Raw genomic sequence first — 21725 nt, 5'->3', positions numbered from 1 at the left:
GTAGATGTATTCTGATTTTTCCAAGTACTAGGTTGTGATCACTTCCGATATTAGCTGCACTTAAACATCTTATGTCTAGTACTTGAGAATGATGGATGTTTCTGTTTGTCAATATATAATCAATATCGGATCTGTGTGCTCTTGTATTTTTGAATGTATATTTTTCTTGATCTTTGTGTCTGAAGAACGTATTGTTTATTCGAAATTCGTTCTGAGAGCAAAAGTTAATAAGTAGTTCCTAAAGAGTTTACAATAAATTATTCATAATTGATTAACTTCTTGGGAATAAAACTGGATAATCGTCTATCTTGGTAAGACAATATACACTCACTCCGACTGTCAGCTCAAACAGGCTCAACTTAATGAAAAATATCTCTCATAAACAATGGGATGTCGACGTCCAAACTCTAAGACTGTTCACTGAAATTTGGGTTTCAACCTGAGATACAGTCGGAAAAATGAAAGAATACCCATGAACGAACATATAAAACACGCTGTATTTTCCTGTCATCATGTCGCAAAGAAAATTGCCCAGCGCAAGTACATGTAATAATAATTATTACATGTACCCGTGCTGGCCAATTTTTTGTGTGACACGGTGACAGGAAAATACAGCGTGTTTTTTATGTTCGTTCATGGGTATTCTTTCATTTTTTCTACTGTACAATACGCTAAAGTGTTACGTTTGGCTTGTTCTCTTGTATGTAATGAAAGCATGGATAATAAAGGCCAGCTCCACTAACAAACTTGAAGTCTTTGAAATGAGGTGCCTGCACCGAATGCTTAAAATATCATGGACATACTTAGGGACATATTGCGAGGAGAACGATATACTTGTCGGCAACTGGAACTCGAAGGAAATATAGAGGGTAAGAGAGGTCTAGAAAAAGATGTCATGGCTGGTTAATATTCGCCAAATGATATTAATGAAATTACTCTTAATAGAATAATGTAATCGTGACTATCTAATATCTCACCTGACAATACAATGCACGGTGGACGCCTAGGCAGAAATACACGGCACCTTTAAGAAGTAAAGTTAATAATAAATAATTCAATAATTATACTTAGTCACTATTTTCCCCCTAACTCGGAAAATATCAACGGCACGAAAAAACTTGGAAGAAATTGTTGGAAATCGCGATTGCAACCATTCATGAGTCCTTACCATTTTTCTCTCGAAGAGTTTAAAGTGGCCGAGCGGGTTACTAAGTCAATTTCATTTAAGTAAATACGTTTGCAATATCTCCAAACAAAATATACAATTATCAGAAGAGACTGTAATTAACGAAAATAACTACCTATTTTTTTATCGAGATTATGAGGCAAATAAGAAATGTACAATATCTAAAATCACCGAGTGAGTATTTTTCTCGTTAAATAAATTTTTTATTAAATAAATTATATTATTATATATATTATATAAAATTATTAAATAAACTTTAGAATATTTAATGATTTGTTTCAAGAATTCAAATTAGAAGACAAATTACAACTACAAAATTATTCTTGCTAATTTAAAAACGAGTTTAGAAAGTAATACATAGGTACACTCCAATAATTATTTTAAAGATTGCCATTGTTATCGTTGAATGAGAACTCAAATTTAAACGCATCAAAAGAATTAAATAATTTTTGTTTTAATCCGATCGACCCGACCGACCCCAAATTCCGATAACCAAAGCTACCTGAATACGTCTCATCGTTGTCTCAGGTAAATTCAATCTCGCACCTAGAAAGCTGCTAACGCCATCTATTTCTAAAACCACTGGTGTCGTACATAAACGCTCATTTAGTTTCGTATCTTCCAGTATAATTTATCAGTCAACGTTAATATTATACACAGATTATACAACATATGACAGTTGCTCGAAACAAATGACAATCTATGAAAATCCCCTGTATGTATATGTTCTTGATAACATCTAGGTATACATACAATGAAAAAGGGTAATAAAAACACAGATGTCTTATAAAATATATGTATAAAAGTATATTAGATTTACAGAAATAAATAATACAAAAATACAATAAAATGTATATAAAAAGTACAAAAAGTTCTATAAAAATTTTAATATATCATAAAAAAACTATTAAATCATATATATATAAAAAGTTTACAATCACAATAGATAGGCCAATAGAAGCCAGAAATATCTAAATTCTTAAGTCTTTTGCAATATTTAAGACACAATTATTAAGGCTTTACAAATAAATAATAGGGTAATTGAAGGATTGAGTTGGACACTTCAAGATGTGGGTTAAATTTTTGGTTAAGTGACATAACATTCTCATTTTGTAGACTAACCTCATTTTGTAGTTGTTTTTGGGTTAATTCAGGCAACGTTTAATGTTGAACACATTTATTATAGTTCCAAGGTATTTATATTTATATACGCGTCCCATATTTTAGCCATCAATATTTGTTTTATCCAAGATCATAAGCTATAATGTAAACTTGTTGTATAGACTTTATGGAATATTCTCTGCAACTCTCAATGTAGAGAGAATGCGACCTTGCCGTACCCCTTTTTTTAATTTTGATGTTCTTCGATTATGTTATCTATTTTTATGTGCGCTGTCTGGTTGTGGTTTTCTTATATCTCGCTTGTCTATTTGCTTTTCTTTCAAAATTGTCATGAGTTGGTCGTGCCTTTATTTAGTCTGTCAAACGCCTTTTCACAATCTATAAAGCAGGCATATAAACCTTTAGAAGAAGAAATAAATACATACTTAAAACTAAAAAGGGGGTAGTTCCCTAGGCTAGCTGTATACCATTGTAGTTAAAAAACTCTAACATGAAATAAAAATCACTTCTATGTAATTGGTATGTTTATTAAAATTTTTAAAAAATCCCAGTGGATTGAATACAATATGTCCAATTGAGAACGTTTTCGGACCTATCAGTCCATCATCAGTGAATTCAAATACTTACTAAATAGTCCCAGAACCAAACAATGGTTCAATTATAATTCAATCTACATTATGTTGAAGTAGTATTGATCAGGCTAAACGCCGATGTTAAAAGATATAACCTCCGGGAACATGGTGAAACTCTATCAAGAAACTTAATCAACCATCTTAGGCCAACGTTGACTACAAAGTGACATCTTATATCAAATTTTATCAATTTTATACGAGGTATGTCAAAAAAGATAAATTTAGATCAAAAGTTAAGTACCTTTATAGTTCAGAATATTTCATTTAAATGAATGTAAATATATACTGAAACATAGTTTTTAATTCTAAATAACTTTTCATAATAACAATTTTCGATATTGTGAAAAATAAACGTATTTTACTCTTGAGCGAAATTCATATTTTTTGACATACCTCGTATAAAATTGATAAAATTTGACATAAGATGTTTGTATTTTAGGTTTTAGACCATGCAGAACTTTTAATTAAGGATCACTTTTTTTCGTAAAATTAATAATAAAAGAGTTATCTGAATTGAAATAACTGAAAATAATGTTAGTTATCCATAATTTTTCAAAAAAAAATTTTTTTCAATTAGAAGGATGTAATTGCATACTAGAATATATTTTGTAATTCCAAAAAACTTTTCATAATAACAATTTTCAATATTGTGAAAAATAAAACTACTTTACTCTTGAGTGAAGTTCAAACTTTTTGACATACCTCGTATAATATTAAAAAAAAATTGATATTTGATGGTTAAATCTTAGTTTTTGGACCATGCAGAGCTTTTTATGAATAATAACTTTTTTTCATAAAATTAATAATAGAAAAGTTTCCCATATGGATACAACTTACGGGGACATACTGTATAACTTGCTTTCAGAGGGGGGGGGGGCGATCGCCCTCCCCTGGATACGCCACTGACAGAATGTAGTACATACTTCGAAATACCGCATGATGATTATATTTGGACAGATTGTTAAAAAAAGACGCTATTTTTAAGTCACAATACTTAAAATCACAGTCAAATACAAATGATATGAACTAATCAGTGTGTCGCTTACAAACAACTGACGTTTCAGAATGTCAGTTTAATGATTACAATTGTTTACAAGGCTAACCTGACCAAAGATGTGTTTCATTTAAACACACGTATATTTAAATAATCTTTTTCTCATGAGCATCTTTCAGTGCGTCACACTTTTTCGATTTCTTTCTAACGCATTAAATTGTATGTGACTGAAAAAAGGCACGTCGCCGTCGGTGATTACAAACATTTATAACATTTATTCTAGTTGTCGATAGATGGCGCTATAATCGAAAAAAAATTAGTTACGAATTATATAATATATCTACGAATATAATCTGTACAATTTACAAGACAAAGAAAATACCATTTTATAAATGTAACAAACACAATTAATTTGTTTTTATACCAAATTACAAATAAAATGTGTGACAACTGTCAGATTTAACTAAAATGTCATGCTAGAATAAATGTTATAAATGTGTGTTATCATGGACTTAACTTTTTTTCTATCATTTGTAACGCACTGAAAAATGCTCATGAAAAGGACCATACCTGTTGACATTGTTAAATGTCACTGTTTAACACGTTCGATGTCCATGACGTACGAGTAGCGTCACGAAAGTTTTATCAAAGGTACCGTAGGTACCGATAAGTGACGTCAATAGTTTTGTTACTAAATAAATGATTTAAGTACGTGGTACCAGCCAAGTGGCGCTTGTTCAAGATAGGCAACGAACGTGTTAAGAAAGAAACGAGGTACAAAAATGTGTCCTTTAATTATTAGAGAATGGTGTTATTTTGTAGTGGACATTTTTCTATCAAAATGAATGTTTTATGTCACTTACCACAACCCTCAATCGTATTTTGTTCATAGTTATCTGACTATAATTTAGTTTCGTGCCTAAAATGCCTCCTCAGTGGCCTTACAACCGTAGGAGGAGGAGGATTACAGTCTGATTCGTCGTCTCCACTATCTACATCTCCATCACTACTATTAGTGGAAGGAATCGGTTGAATAGGTCTTCCCACTCTTTGCCTTCTGTAATATTTGAATTCTCGGGGTAGTGTGTAGGAACGTGGCAAAGAGACTTGGCTCTCCAAATCGGAGGACGTGTGTGGGACGGGAACTTCTACTATTTCCGGTTCGGGGATTGTACATTCGCAATAGAGGTATCTGGGAGCCAGAAGAAGTTCGGGGGTTCTGCTTCTGGGTGCTCTTGGGGGTGGCCTACGGGTTATGATCTGAAAGTAAGAAGTCAAATTGGTATTTTTGTTATTTTACGATTGATTGACATTAACCTTCGGATGACCAAGGGGGGTAAATTTGGACCCCAGCCTATGTTTTTTTAATAAATTCAAAAGTATTTTCAATTTTTAACTCATAATCTTTTTATTTGACTTTAATATCATTCTAGATATCCTCATATTTTGAAATAAAAAAAATTCCCTATATTTAACGAATAAAAAATATATTCTGAAGTTGATGTTTAGTAAAATACCGTCTATTATGTGGAATTCCAAGTAGTTTTACACTGCGCGTTATCAAAATCTATTTTTAGACTGTGGTGCCTGTTATGTACGAATCATGACATTCCTGTCTGCTACAGTTATTATTATTATTTCCTGGCGTATATTATTATAGTTTCTTAGTATTTTGTGTACATATAAGATATGGCCCGCAAATATCTTACTGAGGCTGAGTTACAGGAAATTGTTACTGCTAGCGATTTTTATGATGATATAGGAAGATGAAATAGTATCAGAAAACGAGGATGTATTGTTAGATGAAGATTTAAATGCTGAAATCATTCATTATAGGTCATTTTTGACCTGGGGTCATTTTTTACCCCCGTTGGTCATCCGTGTAACAAAAAAAAGGTTGGTCATCGGAAGGTTAATATATCTTACTTAAAATTATTATTGCTTTTAACAAGCCTAGAAATAGTTAATTTATACCTTCTAAGGTATCATATCAGTTTATTACAAGAAAAAGAGATTTATAGAATATGGATCGTAAAAAATTGGATTTTGTTGTAGTACCCTCCACCTTTTTGTCATAAAGCATCATCTACAGTCGAGGCCCTAGCAGTAAGACGTGGTCTAGATGAAGAATATCGTGGTAGATGGATTGGGCGCAAGGCTCGATATAATGTTCAGCTCGGTTACCGTACCTCACACCATTAGATTTTTTTTCTGTAGGGGTAATTGAAATCTAAGGTTTACGCTACAGCACCCGACAATATTAACATTTTGTTAAGACTAGTTGAGAAGCCTACATCCATTTATTTGCTCCTTCCAAATTTCACTATTATAAGTATACCGTTCAAAAGATAAGAGGGAGAAGGAGATTTTTGACTAGCATTGTATATAAATCACAATACTTACCCCATAATTCGCCAAATTATTCAGTGATGACAAACTAAACAGTTGAGGCTCAACGTGGCGTTTGGCTCTTGGTATCGGTTGTCTATCGTCGAATTCTGCTCCTTCTGGACCAACTAATTTACCCTGCTTTATTTCTTCTTCGATTATTTTGAGTTCCGCCAACTGTTTCTGTTTTTTCTCCTGAAGTTTTTGGTGGATGTTCACTCGGGAACCTACACTGCTTCCTGCAAAATAATAAAATGACAACAATTTTAAGACATTGACATCAAACTAAGACTTAAGCATGACTTAACCAAGAAGCATCAAAGAATCGAAAAACCAAATACAGTATTTCATCGAGAAGGACCAAACCCAAACTTACTATTAGCATTTGCAGACGATATCGATTTAATAGGAAACACCCGATTAAGGATGAAGGAGACTTTCGTGAGGTTCAAGAAGGAACCAGAGAAGATAGGGTTCCTAATCAACGAAAATAAGACGAAATATAATATGTATATGAGCCGCAATAGTCAAAGCAGAGACAGAATCGGCCAGAACATCACCATCGATAACTTTAACTTTGAGCGCGTTAGAGTGTTTAAGTATCTTGGAACAACAATAACTGAAGACAATGACGGATCACAAGAAATAAACAAAACTTTTGCCCTCCAAAACCTTATAAAATCCAAACAACTAACAAGACGTACGAAGATACCAGTGTATAATACAATCATACGACCCATTGTGATGTATGGTAGCGAAACGTGGACGATAACAAAGGCAAACGAAGAGGGACTACGTGTTTGGGAAAAAAAATCCCAAGGAAGATCTTTGGGCCTGTGCTGGATGAAGCATCAAGACAATATAGGATAAGAACTGACAATGAGCTCGAAGAACTTTACCAAGACACCAACATCATAAAAGAAATAAAGTCCCGAAGACTCCAATGGACAGAGTACCTCAGAAGACATTCTGACCAAAGAACAGTAAGGCTAGTGTGGGAGACCTGAACACTATGGGCGTGGAGAATTGGATAGAGGTTGCTCAAGATAGAGCACAGTGTAGGCATGTTGTCGAGTCGGCTAAAACCCACGAAGGGTTGTAACGCCACGGAGTAAGTAAGTAAGGCATCAAACTAGGTAAACAGTTTTTATAGTTTCGGCAACATATAGTATAAAGACATTCAAGAGAAAGATATTGAGAAAAGTATAAAATATGCTTGACAACGCTTGCAGCTGCAGTATTTCGAAGATTTTTATACAAAAAAAATAAACTTATTGAATTTCTACACACGACAATTTAACAAATTATAATATGCTCTAGCGACCATATACGGTACTACTGTTCTGCTATATCGTTCTACATTCAACTATATTTCTTACAGCACCTATACCTATGAACAGCTGGGGATTCGTGAAAACAATTTTAGTCATTTATATACATGTAGAATTGTAAATATTTTACCTTAATTTTTAAGACTCCTGTATATAATTTTTCTTAATTATTATTATTACGAAAACGAAATAAGAGTCTCACGCATAAGAACACATGTGCGGATCGGCTTGGGGATTTGGAATCGGAGTTATCTGAGACGCAAGATAAACATAAGTAGCCGCCTTGACTAATTTTAATAGTTGTCGTTTATTGGAAAAAGTCGGTACATACTTTGATCCAATTTTAATAGGTTGGTTCCCAGGGGAAAACGGAAAAAGCGAGATTAGATGTAAGAGAATTTGTTTTAGCGTAGGAGTGCGAGCGAGAGGCAGTCGATTTTGAGATTCTGAGGAAAAACGTTGTCTTTGGCAATAATCGAAAGGACGCGCAGTTTAAGACGTACTTATATATTGACAAGCCGGTCATATATTAAGTAGATAAACGCGATTATTTCAAATACATTTTCTTTTGTGAGAACTCGTAAAATTTTAGTCGCAAATACACAAACACTTTTACATTTCGTCAATTTAATAGTATCTATAATTTTAGTTGTCTATTTTATTAATTAAAACTGTTAAACATCACACGGACTTTTATTACGATTGTCTTTAACGAATCCTACATACATATCTATAATAAAATGGACAATTAAGTACATACCTTCATTTTCACTTGAAGATGGTAGGGGTCGTCTCCAGAATGGAACGGTGACTGGACCTAAACCGGGAGGCGGTACAAAAGTAGTTGGTTTCTTCTTTTTTCGATACAGAGCAGAAGCAGAGGGACTACTAAAACGGCAATTGAACACACCAGGTGGATGGGACGGTTTCTCCATGAGACGTTTCACATGGAAAAACTTGTAATACACAAGCATAAATATTATGCCTGCAGCAAATAAGGATACCTGAAAAACATTATTATTATAATCTACCATGAAATACTGGTGGCTATTACAAGTGTATAACTTAATCCAAAATACCAAATTATACCGAGTCAAGAGAAAACTTGTAGGTCGTGGATTTTACGTATTGGGAGCGTGCCAATTCGGTAAAGCGACACCTATTTCTACGCTCTGCAACTTTATTCGCACTTTTAATTATATTGGCCAATTATATTAGTCCTGGTTACTGGATAATTGTCAAGGCCATAGTCCAAAAAAATAATAAGTAGAAAAAATAAGATTCAGGTTATGTTATTAAAACGTAAACAATTGTATGTGGTAAATAAAATGCAGTACTGCAAGCAAAATACAATTAATTAAATTTACCTTTATATAATAATTGCATATAATATCAATATTGTGAAGCAACATATAATTTTTCTTCTTCAATGACAGTAGATATGAATGTACGTCAATTTGACAATTTGAATTGACAATATGAATTATTTAATACATTTGCAACATTTTTCCGCTATTCGCGAACGATCGTTTCTCAATTCCCTTCCAAGTACTTGCACACCGCGAATAAATAATGCAGGTTGACAGTTCAGCCATTCTCTTCTTTTTCTTCTTGTAGGACATGGACATAATAAGCAATTTTAAACACGAATAAAGAAACCGCAATAGAAAACTCAAAACAAAAGAATGGTATGATGAGGAATGCCAAAAAGTATCAGAAGCCATTAGAAAAATAAGAACAAAGAATGAAGACAAGAATACAGAGAATTGAGGAGAATGCAGGAAGACAAGTAAAGTAGTCAGGATAGTAAAAATGACTATGCATAAAAAAACAAACAAAATAGCATGGAAGAGTCGTAAATCAAACAATTTTAAAACAACGGAAGGAACAATTACGACAAGGAGACCCACTATCAGCGATTCTTCTTAATCTGGTAATGGAAGGAATAACCAAAAACAGCAAAATAAATATATGCAGGAAACAATCTTTTAAAATGGCCATCACAGACGATCTAACAGTATTAACTAGAAGTAAGAAATAACTAAAAAAATTAATGAACACTATAATAAAAAAAGCAAAGGGAAAAGACAAAATACATGATAATGGGAAAAGCAGATAAAGAAAAAGAAGACAATTTCACATTGGAGATAAAATTTACTTACTTGTGTGCAAAAATTAGATGAAAAGGGACATGAGGAAGGGGAGATAAAGGCAAGAATAGCAGAAGGAACAAAAGTATGGAGCATTGCGATCTTCTAAAGCAATTGTTGCCACGTGACCAGATTGTTGACCACTTTCTTTGACACACTTCGATAACAGATCACTTTTGTTGTGTTTTCCTAATCGTGAAACACCTACACAGTGGATTGCAGTTTATTTTCCGGTCTGTAGGAATAAAACCAAGCTTCATCGCCACTAATAATACTATTCGCGGTGTGCAAGTACTTGGAAGGGAATTGAGAAACGATCGTGCGCGAATAGCGGAGAAATATTTCAACTTTCTTAAATAATTCATATTGTCAATTGAAATTGTCAAATTGACGTACATTTCATATCTACTGTCATTGAAGAAGAAAAATTATATGTTGCTCCACAATACTGATATGATATGCAATTATTATATAAAGATAAATTTAATTAATTGTATTTTGCTTGCAGTACTGCATTTTAATAACTAATTTTATTTACTACATACAATTGTTTATGTTTTAATAACATAACCTGAATCTTATTTTTTCTTCTTATTATGTTTTGGACTATGGCCTTGACAATTATCCACTAACCAGGACTAATATAATTGGCCAATATAATTAAAAGTGCTAATAAAGTTGAAGAGCGTAGAAATAAGTGTCGCTTTGCCGAACTTGCATGGTCCCAATAAACGTTTTTTTGAGCTTCCTTTGTTGAACGGTTTTTTGCTCTTCTGTGAGCAAATGAAAGATCCAACGGGAAACCAACTTAGTAACACCCAGTTGTTCATGTAGGATATTTTGAATCAAGGTCTTTGAAATGCCCAAAGATGCCTCTCTCTCCTGGTATGTTACACGGCGGTCATCCTTAATTAGCTGACGAACCACACTAACATTTTGCTGTGTGACTGCTGTTTTAGGTGGACCTGGCCTGGATTTGTTGATGAGACTGAAGCGATCACGTTGAAATTCGCAATACCAGCAGGAAATAGTTGACTGGTGCGATGTTTCATTCCCAAACACAGAAACCATTTCAGATAGACATTGCTGTTAGGATAAGCCTCTCCGAAAAATGTTCTCAGCTAAGATCCATTTTTCGACTGACTTGCTAATTTCAAAAATTCACTGTATCTACACGACTTGTTTTATCGCCATGTAATTCTGGATTTATGTCAACAAAAGATCGAGGTTACATTTGTATCAGAAGGTTTTAGTGGTGGCGCCCTCTAAGCGGCTATATGCAAAACTAAAAAGACAAACCATATTAATAACGAAAAATAAACTTACTGTTAAGATTGGCACCAATTCCCAATGTGGAGGCCTTACGTGCCACACAGCTGCTACCCAAGCCCCTACCAACATACAATTCTCAAGTAACATAACTACATAAAATATCCCCATTGTTCTTCGGTGCGGCTTATCTTGAAGATTTATATAAGCCAAAATATAAATAGCTGCTATAAGGGCACATACTCCCAGTTTGCTTCCTCTCTGTCCATGGAACGGACTTCTAGGCGAGAGTAACCACAGGAACATGCATGCCCAGTGGAGGGCCAGTACTAAAAATACCCAAGAATTGTAACTAGCTGCATAGGCTGACAGGGCTAAGGCACGTGCTGTTACAGTGCCTCCTCTCCATAAGAGTTGGGACACTACACCCAGCCATGTCAGTACTAAGCGGTCGATGCTTTGTATGTGTTTGCTGAATGAAGCTAGTGCCCAACATATTGAAAACAGGGAGAGAGCTGAGGATACTTTTATTAGATCCGTTTGGGGACCACCTTCCACTCCTAAAAGAGAAATATCTCAATAAGGTTATAAAAAAAGATTGATATTCACAATCTTAGTTTGTTTATTGTTGGTAGGCTACACGGCTACAGTATGCCAAACAAAGCTGAAAGTGTGAAATTCTTATTGCCTGCGCAAACAATGAAGTGAGAACAGTAGATATTAACTGGACAGTCAGTGCGAGGTCCTTCATATGACAAATGCGCATCATGGGCGAGGTTACTTTCACACTTTCAACCATGTTTGGTGGGCTGTACTGATTTTGGGACTTACAAATGTTTGTCCCATCATCAGGCCACCAATACAGAAGTTTTTGTTTGATAGAAAAAAAATTGTATGCCCCGAAAGCAGTAGCCTTTTTACCAACAATAAACAAAGTAAGATTGTGAGTATGGAACTTTTTTCATAACCTTATTGTATTATACAATTGACAATCTTTTCATCATTTTCTTATACTTCCTTTGCTATACTAAAGTATATTTCACAAATTCACGACTATTTTGCATTGTCTCTAGATACTAAACGGCTAATGGTTCATTCTACTGCACAGTATAAGAAGTATGAAAGTAAATTGCTGTAGTTTGTTTTAAAACCAATAGGAGTGATTCAAATTTACCGCGCTGTAATGCTTGTTTGTAATTGGTCCAACCGCAGGCAAGTTTACTCCACTGTTATAACCAAATTATGATATATTTGCAATTCTCTAAGAACAAGCAAAAGCAGGAGATTGCTTGCAAAGTTTTGATATAAACAGCTCGTTTTTGATATAAGTAAATAAAACAAATATTTCAGTCACAATTTTATCTTTTCAAAAACCTCGTTTTTTAAATATTTAAATGTTATGGCTTTAAAGTTGGCAAAGTAATCCTTCTTAACACATTCGCTGCCACTTATATCCAGTCACTTTCATATGGAGCCAATACGAAAAGAACCCTATTTAATTTTTGACTCCAAAATTAGTTTGTTTAACACATTCAGAGACACGACTGCATATGAAGTCACTTACTCTATAAGAAGATGCGGCTATATGTGAAGCGTGTCCGTGAATGTGTTAAAAATGACTGAAAAGTATCTTACAATAAGTTTGTTGTAGTTCTGTATTTTCTTTGTATCATTCTGAAATTGAAATTCTTTATTGAAATAGAAACCCTACTAACAATATTAAATATGAATTTGCTTAATTAAATGTAACATACAATATACAATACATGCAATATACAACACATACAGACTTATTAAAAATTATTTTTTATCCAGGTAAAATATATGTTTTCAGTAATTTTTTAAAAATTTTAACTGTCACTGCATTCTTAACACTGGGGGGAAGATGGTTAAATTCATTCATACATTTGTAAAACAAGGATGTCATTGTACTATGTTTATTAGCTTTTTGAATGTCAAAATCTTCAATATTTCTTGTGGTATATGAATGAACTTGACCCCTCAATGTAACATATTCATTAAAATGTGCAGGCAACATTCCTTTTTTTAATTTAAAAAAGGAAAACCATAGTAAGGTAGTAAAGCCTTTGTTGAACTGAAAACCAACCTAAAGTAGAATACATCATCTCAATTGGTGTGTAGCAATTGCATCGAAGAATTGTTCTCATACCTGTTATACAAAATTTGCAATAATTGAATTGATCCATTATCACCTAAATATAAAACACTTAAACACTTGAACAGTAGTCAAAATGGGGCTGAATTATACTTCTAAATACAGTGATCCTTGAAAATAGTGATAGATCTTTGCTAATTCTATTAAAGAAAAATAATTTTTTAGATATTTTCTTGCAAATATATTGAAAATGAGGTTTCAAAGAGAGTGTGTTATCCAGTATAAATCCAAGATATTTAATTTCATTGACCCATTCGATGCATTCATTATTAACTTTTAGTTTCAAATTTTCTATACTTATATTATTTAATTTATATCGACAAGAGACTATCATTGACTTTGTTTTACTCGCATTAAGTTTTAACTTGTTAGCATCCAAAAATATCTCAATTCTTTTTAACAACCACTGCATCCTTCTAACAACCTCCACAATATCATCACCACTGCATACAATTAATGTGTCATCTGCAAAATGACTAATAAATTCCAGACCCTCAACATAATTTACATCACTGATGAAAATAATAAATAATAATGCTCCAAGTACACTGCCTTGTGGTACACCAAAACAATTAGGTAGTTCTGTTGATTTACTTTGGCCTAACTGCACATAATGAGTTAAAAGAAATAATTTCACAGGTTATGAACGCCAAAACATGTCAGCTGCACTTAACTCAAGTAGCACAAAACGCCTTTTGGTGTCAGTGGCAGCGAATGTGTTAATTACCTCATAACTAGACATAATATAAGTTACTTACCTGGTAACAATGTGAGTTGTAGAAGCAACATTGGGGCAGCTTGTAAGAACCCGTGCACAATTCTTAAAATACACAAGTCTCTAACTTCACGCTTAACACTAGCTAACTGAACAGGTACAAGGAGTCGAGCATATCGCCATAAAACGCCCAGTTGCAAAATATGCAGTATTATCACAATCCATTTCTGCCAATGGGTACTTGTTTTGCCAGTACATTGTAGATACCAGTGCATTGACAGAATTTGGGAGACAACTATACTAATAATTATGGCTGCCAGGCATTGAGAAAAGAGCACCATTAAGCCCTTTTCATAGAGAGCATATACAACCAGGATATCAAATACCAGATCACAGAAATATGCTGCAAGGGAGACTACGTTGAAGAGCAAGTCGCATAGTGGCAAGAATTCTGCCATGTCTCTAAATACATCACCTCATGCTGAAATACAAAAAAAAAAACTATTAATATGGTGCTTACTATCCACCTGTTATTCTGTCCCTAAAAATACAAAAGCTAAAGATTGCAGTCAATATAGAACAATATCATTAATAACTCATATTCTCAAATTATGCTTGAAAATAATACTTGGTCGTATAAATAAAAAACTGGAAGAAGAAATCGATGATGGACTAAGAACCAGAGAGGCATTATTTGCTTATAATGTGATAGCTCAAAGATGCATGGATATGAATATGCATGTTTGTTACATTGATTTTGAAAAAGCAATTGACAAAGTAAAACATGACAAATTAGTCCAAATTCTAAAGACAAAAACAAACAAAAGGGACTTACGAATAATTACAAATCTTTACTGGAATCAAAGAGCACAAATTGTAATAGATAACAAACTTAATCCAGAAATTGAAATCAGGAGAGGAGTTAGGCAGGAATGTATGTCTCCATTACTATTAATTTAATGTACCTATAAAGTGAAGCTATTTCTAAAGAAGCATTACTATCTCAAAGTGAAGGAATAATAATTAACAGAAGATCTATTAACACATTCACGGACACGCTTCACATGTAGCCACATCTTGTTATGGAGTAAGTGACGTCATATGCAGTAGTGTAAGTGAATGTGTTAACAACATAAGATGTGCAGATGACACTGTGATTATGGCAAGCTAGCAACAAGCTCTGCTGACAGTTTCTGTGAAAAATACGGACAAAAATGAATACAAAAAGACCACATACGTGATAATAACTAAGAAAACAAATATACAAACAAACATACATATCGTCGGTATACTGCAAAAACCAGATAAATGACAAATTTTAAAATATTGAGTTAAGTAAACCAAAATGTTCAGCTTTTTACGCTCTACATACAGGTAAAACCCAATAATTGATAAGACTTACCATTCAGCAGATAATTTGTGTAATAAACAAATAAGTTACACCTAACCAACTTTTCATTTTCAAATAAAACAATATATCACTACTTACTTCCATAAAATCAAAGTTCTGTTGCATGTAAAACCAACTAAGCGCACATATATATTTGCCGGACAACAATATATTTCTACTGCTGTATATCTACCATATTCAGTAAAAAGGTGATAAGTGTCTTTAATACAGTGTGATTTATTTTGATTTACAGGTAAAACCAGGTAAGCGATCGCACCTCAATCTTAAATTTAGGTTTAATCAGCTAGGTCTCTTAACTATTTCAAACTAATGATAGAATATTATTTCTGATATATGCATCTTTAAGTAGTATATCGATAATATCGAATATCAAACACAACTAGTACGCTTAATTCAAAATAAAGCACTAAACTTTAAAAAGGTTTTTTGTTGATTTCAGTATTTCGATATTTATCTGGTTTTCGTAGTATACCGACGATATGGAAAATGTTCTAGAGAAATGGTTGATAAATACAACCTAGGGACCAAGATTTCAGACAATAATGATTACATCACAATAATGATTTTAGACAGTAGTGGTAGCACGCAAAACAGAATTCTATTTTGCTGACGTCACAAAACGAATTTCACAATACGAGAATCGACGGTTGCTAGGCAATGTGACATCACTAAAATAGAATTCTATTTTGCGTGCTCCCACTACTGGATAGAAATAACAAGAATTGCGTTTGTAAAAATGAAAACAATTCTCTGCAACAAAGACCTTCGATTAGAACTGAGAGTAAGAGCTTTGGGATGCTACATGTTCTCGAATCTGCAATATGGACTTGAAAGCTGAACATTGAAGCAAGAACACATAAATAAGCTACAGTCATTTGAAATGTGGTGTTACAGGAGGATGTTTAGAATAGCATGGACACAGAAGAAAACGAACACGGAAGTATTAAAAGAAATGGGCAAAGAATATGAAATCATAAACACAATAAAAATAAGAAAGTTACAATATCTGGGACACATAATTAGGGGACAGCGATATACAAATGCTAAGACTGATAAAACAGGGAAAGATAAATAAGCAGAGGAAGGAGTATAGGAAGAAGGGGAGTGTCATGGTTGAAGAATTTAAGGGACTGGTTTAAATGCAGTTATATAGAACTCTTCAGAGCAGCGGTAGATAGAGTAAAGATAGTGATAATGATAGCCAAGAGACGGCACTTAAAGGACAACCAATTATTTGCAGAAAAACATTGTAAAAGATGCAAAAGTAAATTAGTCTAAGTATATTAGATACATACATCTCTGGAATTTCTAATATTCGTCATTGATAACATAATCAAGGCAAGAAAATCAACCCCTATTTACATTTACTCACTTGCCCTCCAGTATTTTTCTGGGCTACTTTCCACATTCCTAACCTCCTTTCATCTTTAAATCCCTTTAAAAAACGATCAAAGTCCTGTACAAAGAAACCGAACAATTCTGGGACATAGTGCAATACGACAAAATTGTATTTTCCATATAAACTTATAGAAACATTTTAAAATTTATATAATTTTTGGCAAAATACTTGTTGAATGTTGTGGCGCAAACAGTAACTTTGTCAACCACCTGTCACTACTTGGAATGTGCTAAGCCACGGCTTAATATTATAGACACCGCAAGATGTAACAAAAGTCAAATAACAGATTTTAAAAATACAAAGAGATTTGGCACATCTTTTTACTACTATAATGGTATTTTAATTAAAATTAAATTAATTTCCTGAGTAAATTATAGCGATTTTCGATTGTTTCATTTAATATTCTTTATTTAAAAAATTACTTTTTACGAATTTGACAAATGACATATATCATATAAAAATAAAAATTATCTGGAATATCTTATTAAAATTATTTAATTTAATACATGCTCTACTATAAAGTTCTTTTATCAAATTGTAAAATGAATGAGTTATTTATAAATATTACTATTTTAAAAACGTATAAGTATAAGGGTAGTTCTACATCGTATTGAAATAACAGTTGTATTTCATTTAAAAGTATGGATATTATCAGTTTGCCATTGGTTCTTTTAAAAATGTTTTGAAGTTTCCACCGACACGTCAACTAGAAAAAAATACCTGGGTAACCAAACCAAAACAATAATAAAAAACATTTAATTAAATGTCCTTATTTTTACATTTCGAAAATGAATTTGGATAGTTTAAAACAAAAATTAAAAAGGATTGCAGGTATTTTTATTATTAGATAGTATAAAACTATAATTATGTTTTTTGAAATTCGATTTTTTAGATAAACAAAAACCTGATGATAATACTGAGGAGATAGAAGATACTCATTTTCAGAAATATCTAAGTGAATGGAAGAAAAAGGATGTCCGAACAGACGAAGGAATTCCAAAGTTTTTTAATAAGATTCCTAAGGAACATGAACCACTTCGAGTCAAACTAAGGGAGGAAAGCAGATCAAATTTATTTAAGAGAAAGAGTTTACAGCTACTTGACAATAACGAACTAAAAGAACTATGGGTACTTTTAGATCAGAACCAAAGCAATCCAGAAGAACAATTGATCAGTTACACAGACTTTCAGAAAGTGGCTAATTTGGCAGGGGCCAAAGTCAAGCCGTATTTTACTTCAGTATTATTTGCCAAATTACAACAAGGTGATCCTCAAGGAAGAGTATCGATAATGTCATTATTTAACTATGTTATGAGAAAAGTTTGTTTAGATCAAACTAGAATCGGTTTGTCGTTATATGATGCTACTGGCCAAGGATATCTTACGGAAGTAGATTTAGAAAACTATATTACCGAGTTACTACCAACTCTCCCACAATTAGAAGGATTAGAGAAGTCTTTTCATACTTTTTACGTTTATACAGCTGTGAGGAAATTTTTGTTCTTCCTTGGTGTTGTTCGAACAGGCAGAGTAAGAATTTTAGACATATTAGCCTGTTCGTTTCTAGACGATTTGTTAGACTTAGGAGATCAAGAGCTCAGCAAAGAATTACAAGAACAAAATTGGTTTAGTGCTCCGTCTGCATTAAGAATTTACGGACATTATTTGAACTTGGATAGAAACCATAATGGTCTGTTAAGTAAGGCTGAGTTTGCCGGGTATGGATCGGGGACACTTACGCAACCTTTTTTGGATAGCGTGTTTCAGACTTGTTTGACTTATGGGGGAGAAATGGATTACAGGACGTATCTGGACTTGGTGCTTGCATTAGAGAATAGAAATGAACCACAAGCATTGGCATATTTGTTCAGAATATTGGATATCAAGAAATGTGGATATCTGGATGCTTTTACACTGAAATATTTCTTTAGGTAATCTTTTTTGGTTAATAATTATCATTTTTAATGGTGGCAAAGCTTGTTGTATGACTTGGCTTTCGTTACGTTGTCTTCCACTCATTTTGCTATGTGCAGAGTTCTCTCCAGTTTCTCATTTTCATGATTTTGAAATCTCTCATATGAGGCACATTTTCTCAGCTGTGTATGTAAATACTGGTCTGATTGCAACTCTATATATTTTCAGTTTTGTATTTCTGGATTAGTTCTTTCCCTTCATTAGCCTATAATATCTTGAGTACATTTTTTTTGCCTGCTAGTATTCGCTAGTTACTTCTTCATGTCTCTTATTAAACACTTTTCTTTACTTCAATAGTTTGCATTAAATCTTTAGATGTTAATTTGACTGACTTTTCTTCATGAATGAAAATTTGCAGACATATGCATTTGCGGGAAAAATACACGAATAGTCAATAAAAAATTTTTTTATGTTTATTAATCGTTAAAAAAAAAGGATTTTAATGGAATATGCTTAAATTCTCTTGTTTTTACAATGTAGAAACTTGAAACTTTTACGGATTGTAGCTAATGATATGAACTATACATAATTTCACTTTTTACGTTAATTATTTACGTTATGCTTCATAAATAAACAATAAAGTTTCAAATTTTGAACGCTCATATATTTGTTTATATATAAATCGGCGTTTATTCGTGTCAAATTTCAATACGATACGAAACAAAACTTCAACCAAAACTCGAATTCAAAAAATTCGTGTTTTTATCGTAACCTTAGAAAAACCACCGGTAGAGACGTTTTGTGCTACAATTAACATTAGAATTCGTTTTGTCGTATTAATTAATTAAATGCTTTTCTTTAGTTCAATCGTTTGGGTCACATCTTTGGACGTTAATTTGACTGCCTTTTCTTTAATGCAAATGACTAAAAATTTGCAGACATATGCATTCGCGGGAACAATACACGAATAGTCAATAAATTTTTTTTTGTTTATTAGATAATTGTTTAAATAAAAAAACGATTTTAACGGAAAATGCTTAAATTCTCTTGTTTTTTACAATGAAGAAACTTGAAACTTTTACATATTGTAGCTAATTATATGAACTATACATAATTTCACTTTTTACGTTAATTGTTTACGTTATGCTTCATAAATAAACAATAAAGTTTCAAATTTTTAACTGATTCCGACTACTTTTCATGTTTGTACATCATATGTTTTATACATATTTTAATAAACATGACGATATATTTTAATGTTTGAAAAGTATAAGACTAAAAACTAAAAAATAAAATATAAAAAAAAAATATTTTTAAGAAACGCTTTTCTTTAGTTACGAGTGAGTAACATATAAAAAAGTCAACTAAAAAGCAAAAAATAAAAAAAAATTGAAAAAATCTAACACATTCGTTAAAGAAAAGCGTGGTGCGGAAACCTTTTATTCGATGAAGACGCGCCACGCTTTTCTTTGACGAATGTGTTAAGTTTTTTCAATTTTTTTTATTTTTTGCTTTTTAGTTGATTTTTTTATAATATGTTTAATTTTAGTCACTCGTAACTAAAGAAAAGCGTTTCTTAAAAATATTTTTTTCATATTTTTTTATTTTTACCATTCACAATATTTAAATTGTTAAACTCTTTCAAAAATGTAGTTTTCTATCTTGATTTCTCTTGTCACGATATCTTTTCTTCTAGAGCAGATTAGATATTTTGCTTTTCCTTGGTTAATTTCCAGACCTTAAGACCTTAAGCAGATTTTATGTGCTTCATTTGCCAAGATTCCAAATTTGTATTATTTAAAAAGACATTTATTGTCCAGATAGCAGAAGTCTAATGGTATGTAGATTTTATAAATTTTTAATACATATAACTAAAACTGATAAATCTTTTCAGGGCAATCCAAGATCAAATGAAGGCACATGGAGCAGAACCAGTATCTTTTGAAGATGTTAAAGATGAACTGTTTGATATGGTGCGACCCAGAGATCCTGAAAAGATTACTCTTGATGACCTCTTAGCCTGTGGTCATGGGGAAACATTTGTTAATATTTTAATAGAATTCCATGGTTTTTGGGCATATGAGAATCGTGAATCTGTTTCTCCAGACCCTTCACAGGATTAATGTATATTATACTTTTATATAGTAAATGGTTTTCATATTATTATCGTATTTTTATTTAAGGGGATGGGTACGTAGTTTCTGCTCCAATGCTATTCAAATGGGATTCATTTTTTTCGAATCCTGAGAAAACTAATAAGTATTGTTGAAATATTTAAACGCAGAATGAAAGATTACGTTATTAACGAGGGCCGAAAGTCCCTGAGAACTTCTATAATGTTTATTTTAATAAGTTACAGGGGTGAAAAACTAAGAGAAAATTTAGTGTGATTTTTAATTTCAAATATCTCATTCAAAATAAACTTTTTATTTATTCTAAGGGACTTTCGGCCCTCGGTAATAATTTAGTCTTTCATTCTGCGTTTAAATTTTTCAAAAATATTTATTGGTTTTTTCAGGATTCGAAAAAATGAACACGATGTCGGTGGTAATATTTTTAAAATCTATGTTTGTCATACAACGCACTCAGTTGAATAGAATATTGTCAGTCAGACAGTGACAATTTTAAATATTTGACATGGCATCGGGAATATCTGGAGTTGTTGATTAAATAGATAATATTGATAGTGTATTTGATAATTAATTGATTTAAGACGTGAACTTAATAAAAAGTTATTTATTATTTATGGAAGATCCGTGCAGAGAATACACCAAGATATATTCAGTGATCCAAGTATTTTGTTGTTAAAGATGTTCAAAATTGTAAGCGTTTCATAGTAACAATATATTATTAAAATATCACTTTTCCTCTTTTCTCGATTGATTAGGTATTAGTTTTTGTTGTACAGTAGATAAATTATTACAATCACTGAATACATAGTTAGTGAACAAATGATCATATTAATTAACTGAATTAATAATTACGGTAATTAATTATACAAGTAACAGTTATCCAAGAACATTCAAGAGCCATCTTTA

The 21725-nt window shown here is 32.4% G+C and overlaps 2 protein-coding genes across 3 annotated transcripts; one reads left to right on the top strand and one right to left on the bottom strand.

The window, feature by feature from the left end:
• Window positions 1–1968: 1968 nt before the first annotated feature.
• LOC114324671 (XK-related protein 7-like) lies at window positions 1969–16999 on the bottom strand. Of its 2 annotated transcripts, none has more exons than XM_028272535.2 (6): window positions 16670–16999; window positions 14007–14444; window positions 11130–11632; window positions 8414–8657; window positions 6338–6561; window positions 1969–5194 (listed from the first exon to the last, which is right to left on the bottom strand). In XM_028272535.2, the coding sequence occupies exons 2-6, from the start codon at window positions 14419–14421 to the stop codon at window positions 4835–4837; spliced, it is 1746 nt and encodes a 581-aa protein (XP_028128336.1). In that variant the 5' UTR covers window positions 14422–14444; window positions 16670–16999; the 3' UTR covers window positions 1969–4834. The 2 variants fall into 2 exon arrangements, with proteins under 2 accessions (XP_028128336.1, XP_028128335.1); XM_028272534.2 differs by having other exon boundaries at window positions 16747–16999.
• Window positions 17000–17322: 323 nt separating this feature from the next.
• LOC114324670 (serine/threonine-protein phosphatase 2A regulatory subunit B'' subunit gamma) lies at window positions 17323–20850 on the top strand. The gene is made up of 3 exons (XM_028272533.2): window positions 17323–17604; window positions 17666–18704; window positions 20582–20850. Exons 1-3 carry the CDS (start codon window positions 17562–17564, stop codon window positions 20808–20810), a joined length of 1311 nt encoding a protein of 436 aa, XP_028128334.1. The 5' UTR covers window positions 17323–17561; the 3' UTR covers window positions 20811–20850.
• The last annotated feature ends 875 nt before the right edge of the window (window positions 20851–21725 follow it).

Source organism: Diabrotica virgifera, chromosome 2 (assembly GCF_917563875.1).
Source record: "Diabrotica virgifera virgifera chromosome 2, PGI_DIABVI_V3a".
NCBI classification, from domain to species: domain Eukaryota; kingdom Metazoa; phylum Arthropoda; class Insecta; order Coleoptera; family Chrysomelidae; genus Diabrotica; species Diabrotica virgifera.
The sequence above is the reverse complement of the archived record's forward strand: the minus strand, read 5'-3'. Positions and strand labels throughout refer to the sequence as shown.

Bases quoted from the DNA above. Each gene is read 5' to 3' on its own strand.
- LOC114324671 (XM_028272535.2), bottom strand. From the start codon at position 14,421: ATGGCAGAATTCTTGCCACTATGCGACTTGCTCTTCAACGTAGTCTCC. The intron at 8,658-11,129 runs GTAAGTTTATTT...AATGTTTTTCAG, and splicing joins AATTGGTGCCAATCTTAACA to GTATCCTTATTTGCTGCAGG. The intron at 5,195-6,337 runs GTAAGTATTGTG...TCTTACTTTCAG, and splicing joins ATAATTTGGCGAATTATGGG to ATCATAACCCGTAGGCCACC.
- LOC114324670 (XM_028272533.2), top strand. From the start codon at position 17,562: ATGAATTTGGATAGTTTAAAACAAAAATTAAAAAGGATTGCAG. The intron at 17,605-17,665 runs GTATTTTTATTA...TCGATTTTTTAG, and splicing joins AAAATTAAAAAGGATTGCAG to ATAAACAAAAACCTGATGAT. The intron at 18,705-20,581 runs GTAATCTTTTTT...AAATCTTTTCAG, and splicing joins ACACTGAAATATTTCTTTAG to GGCAATCCAAGATCAAATGA.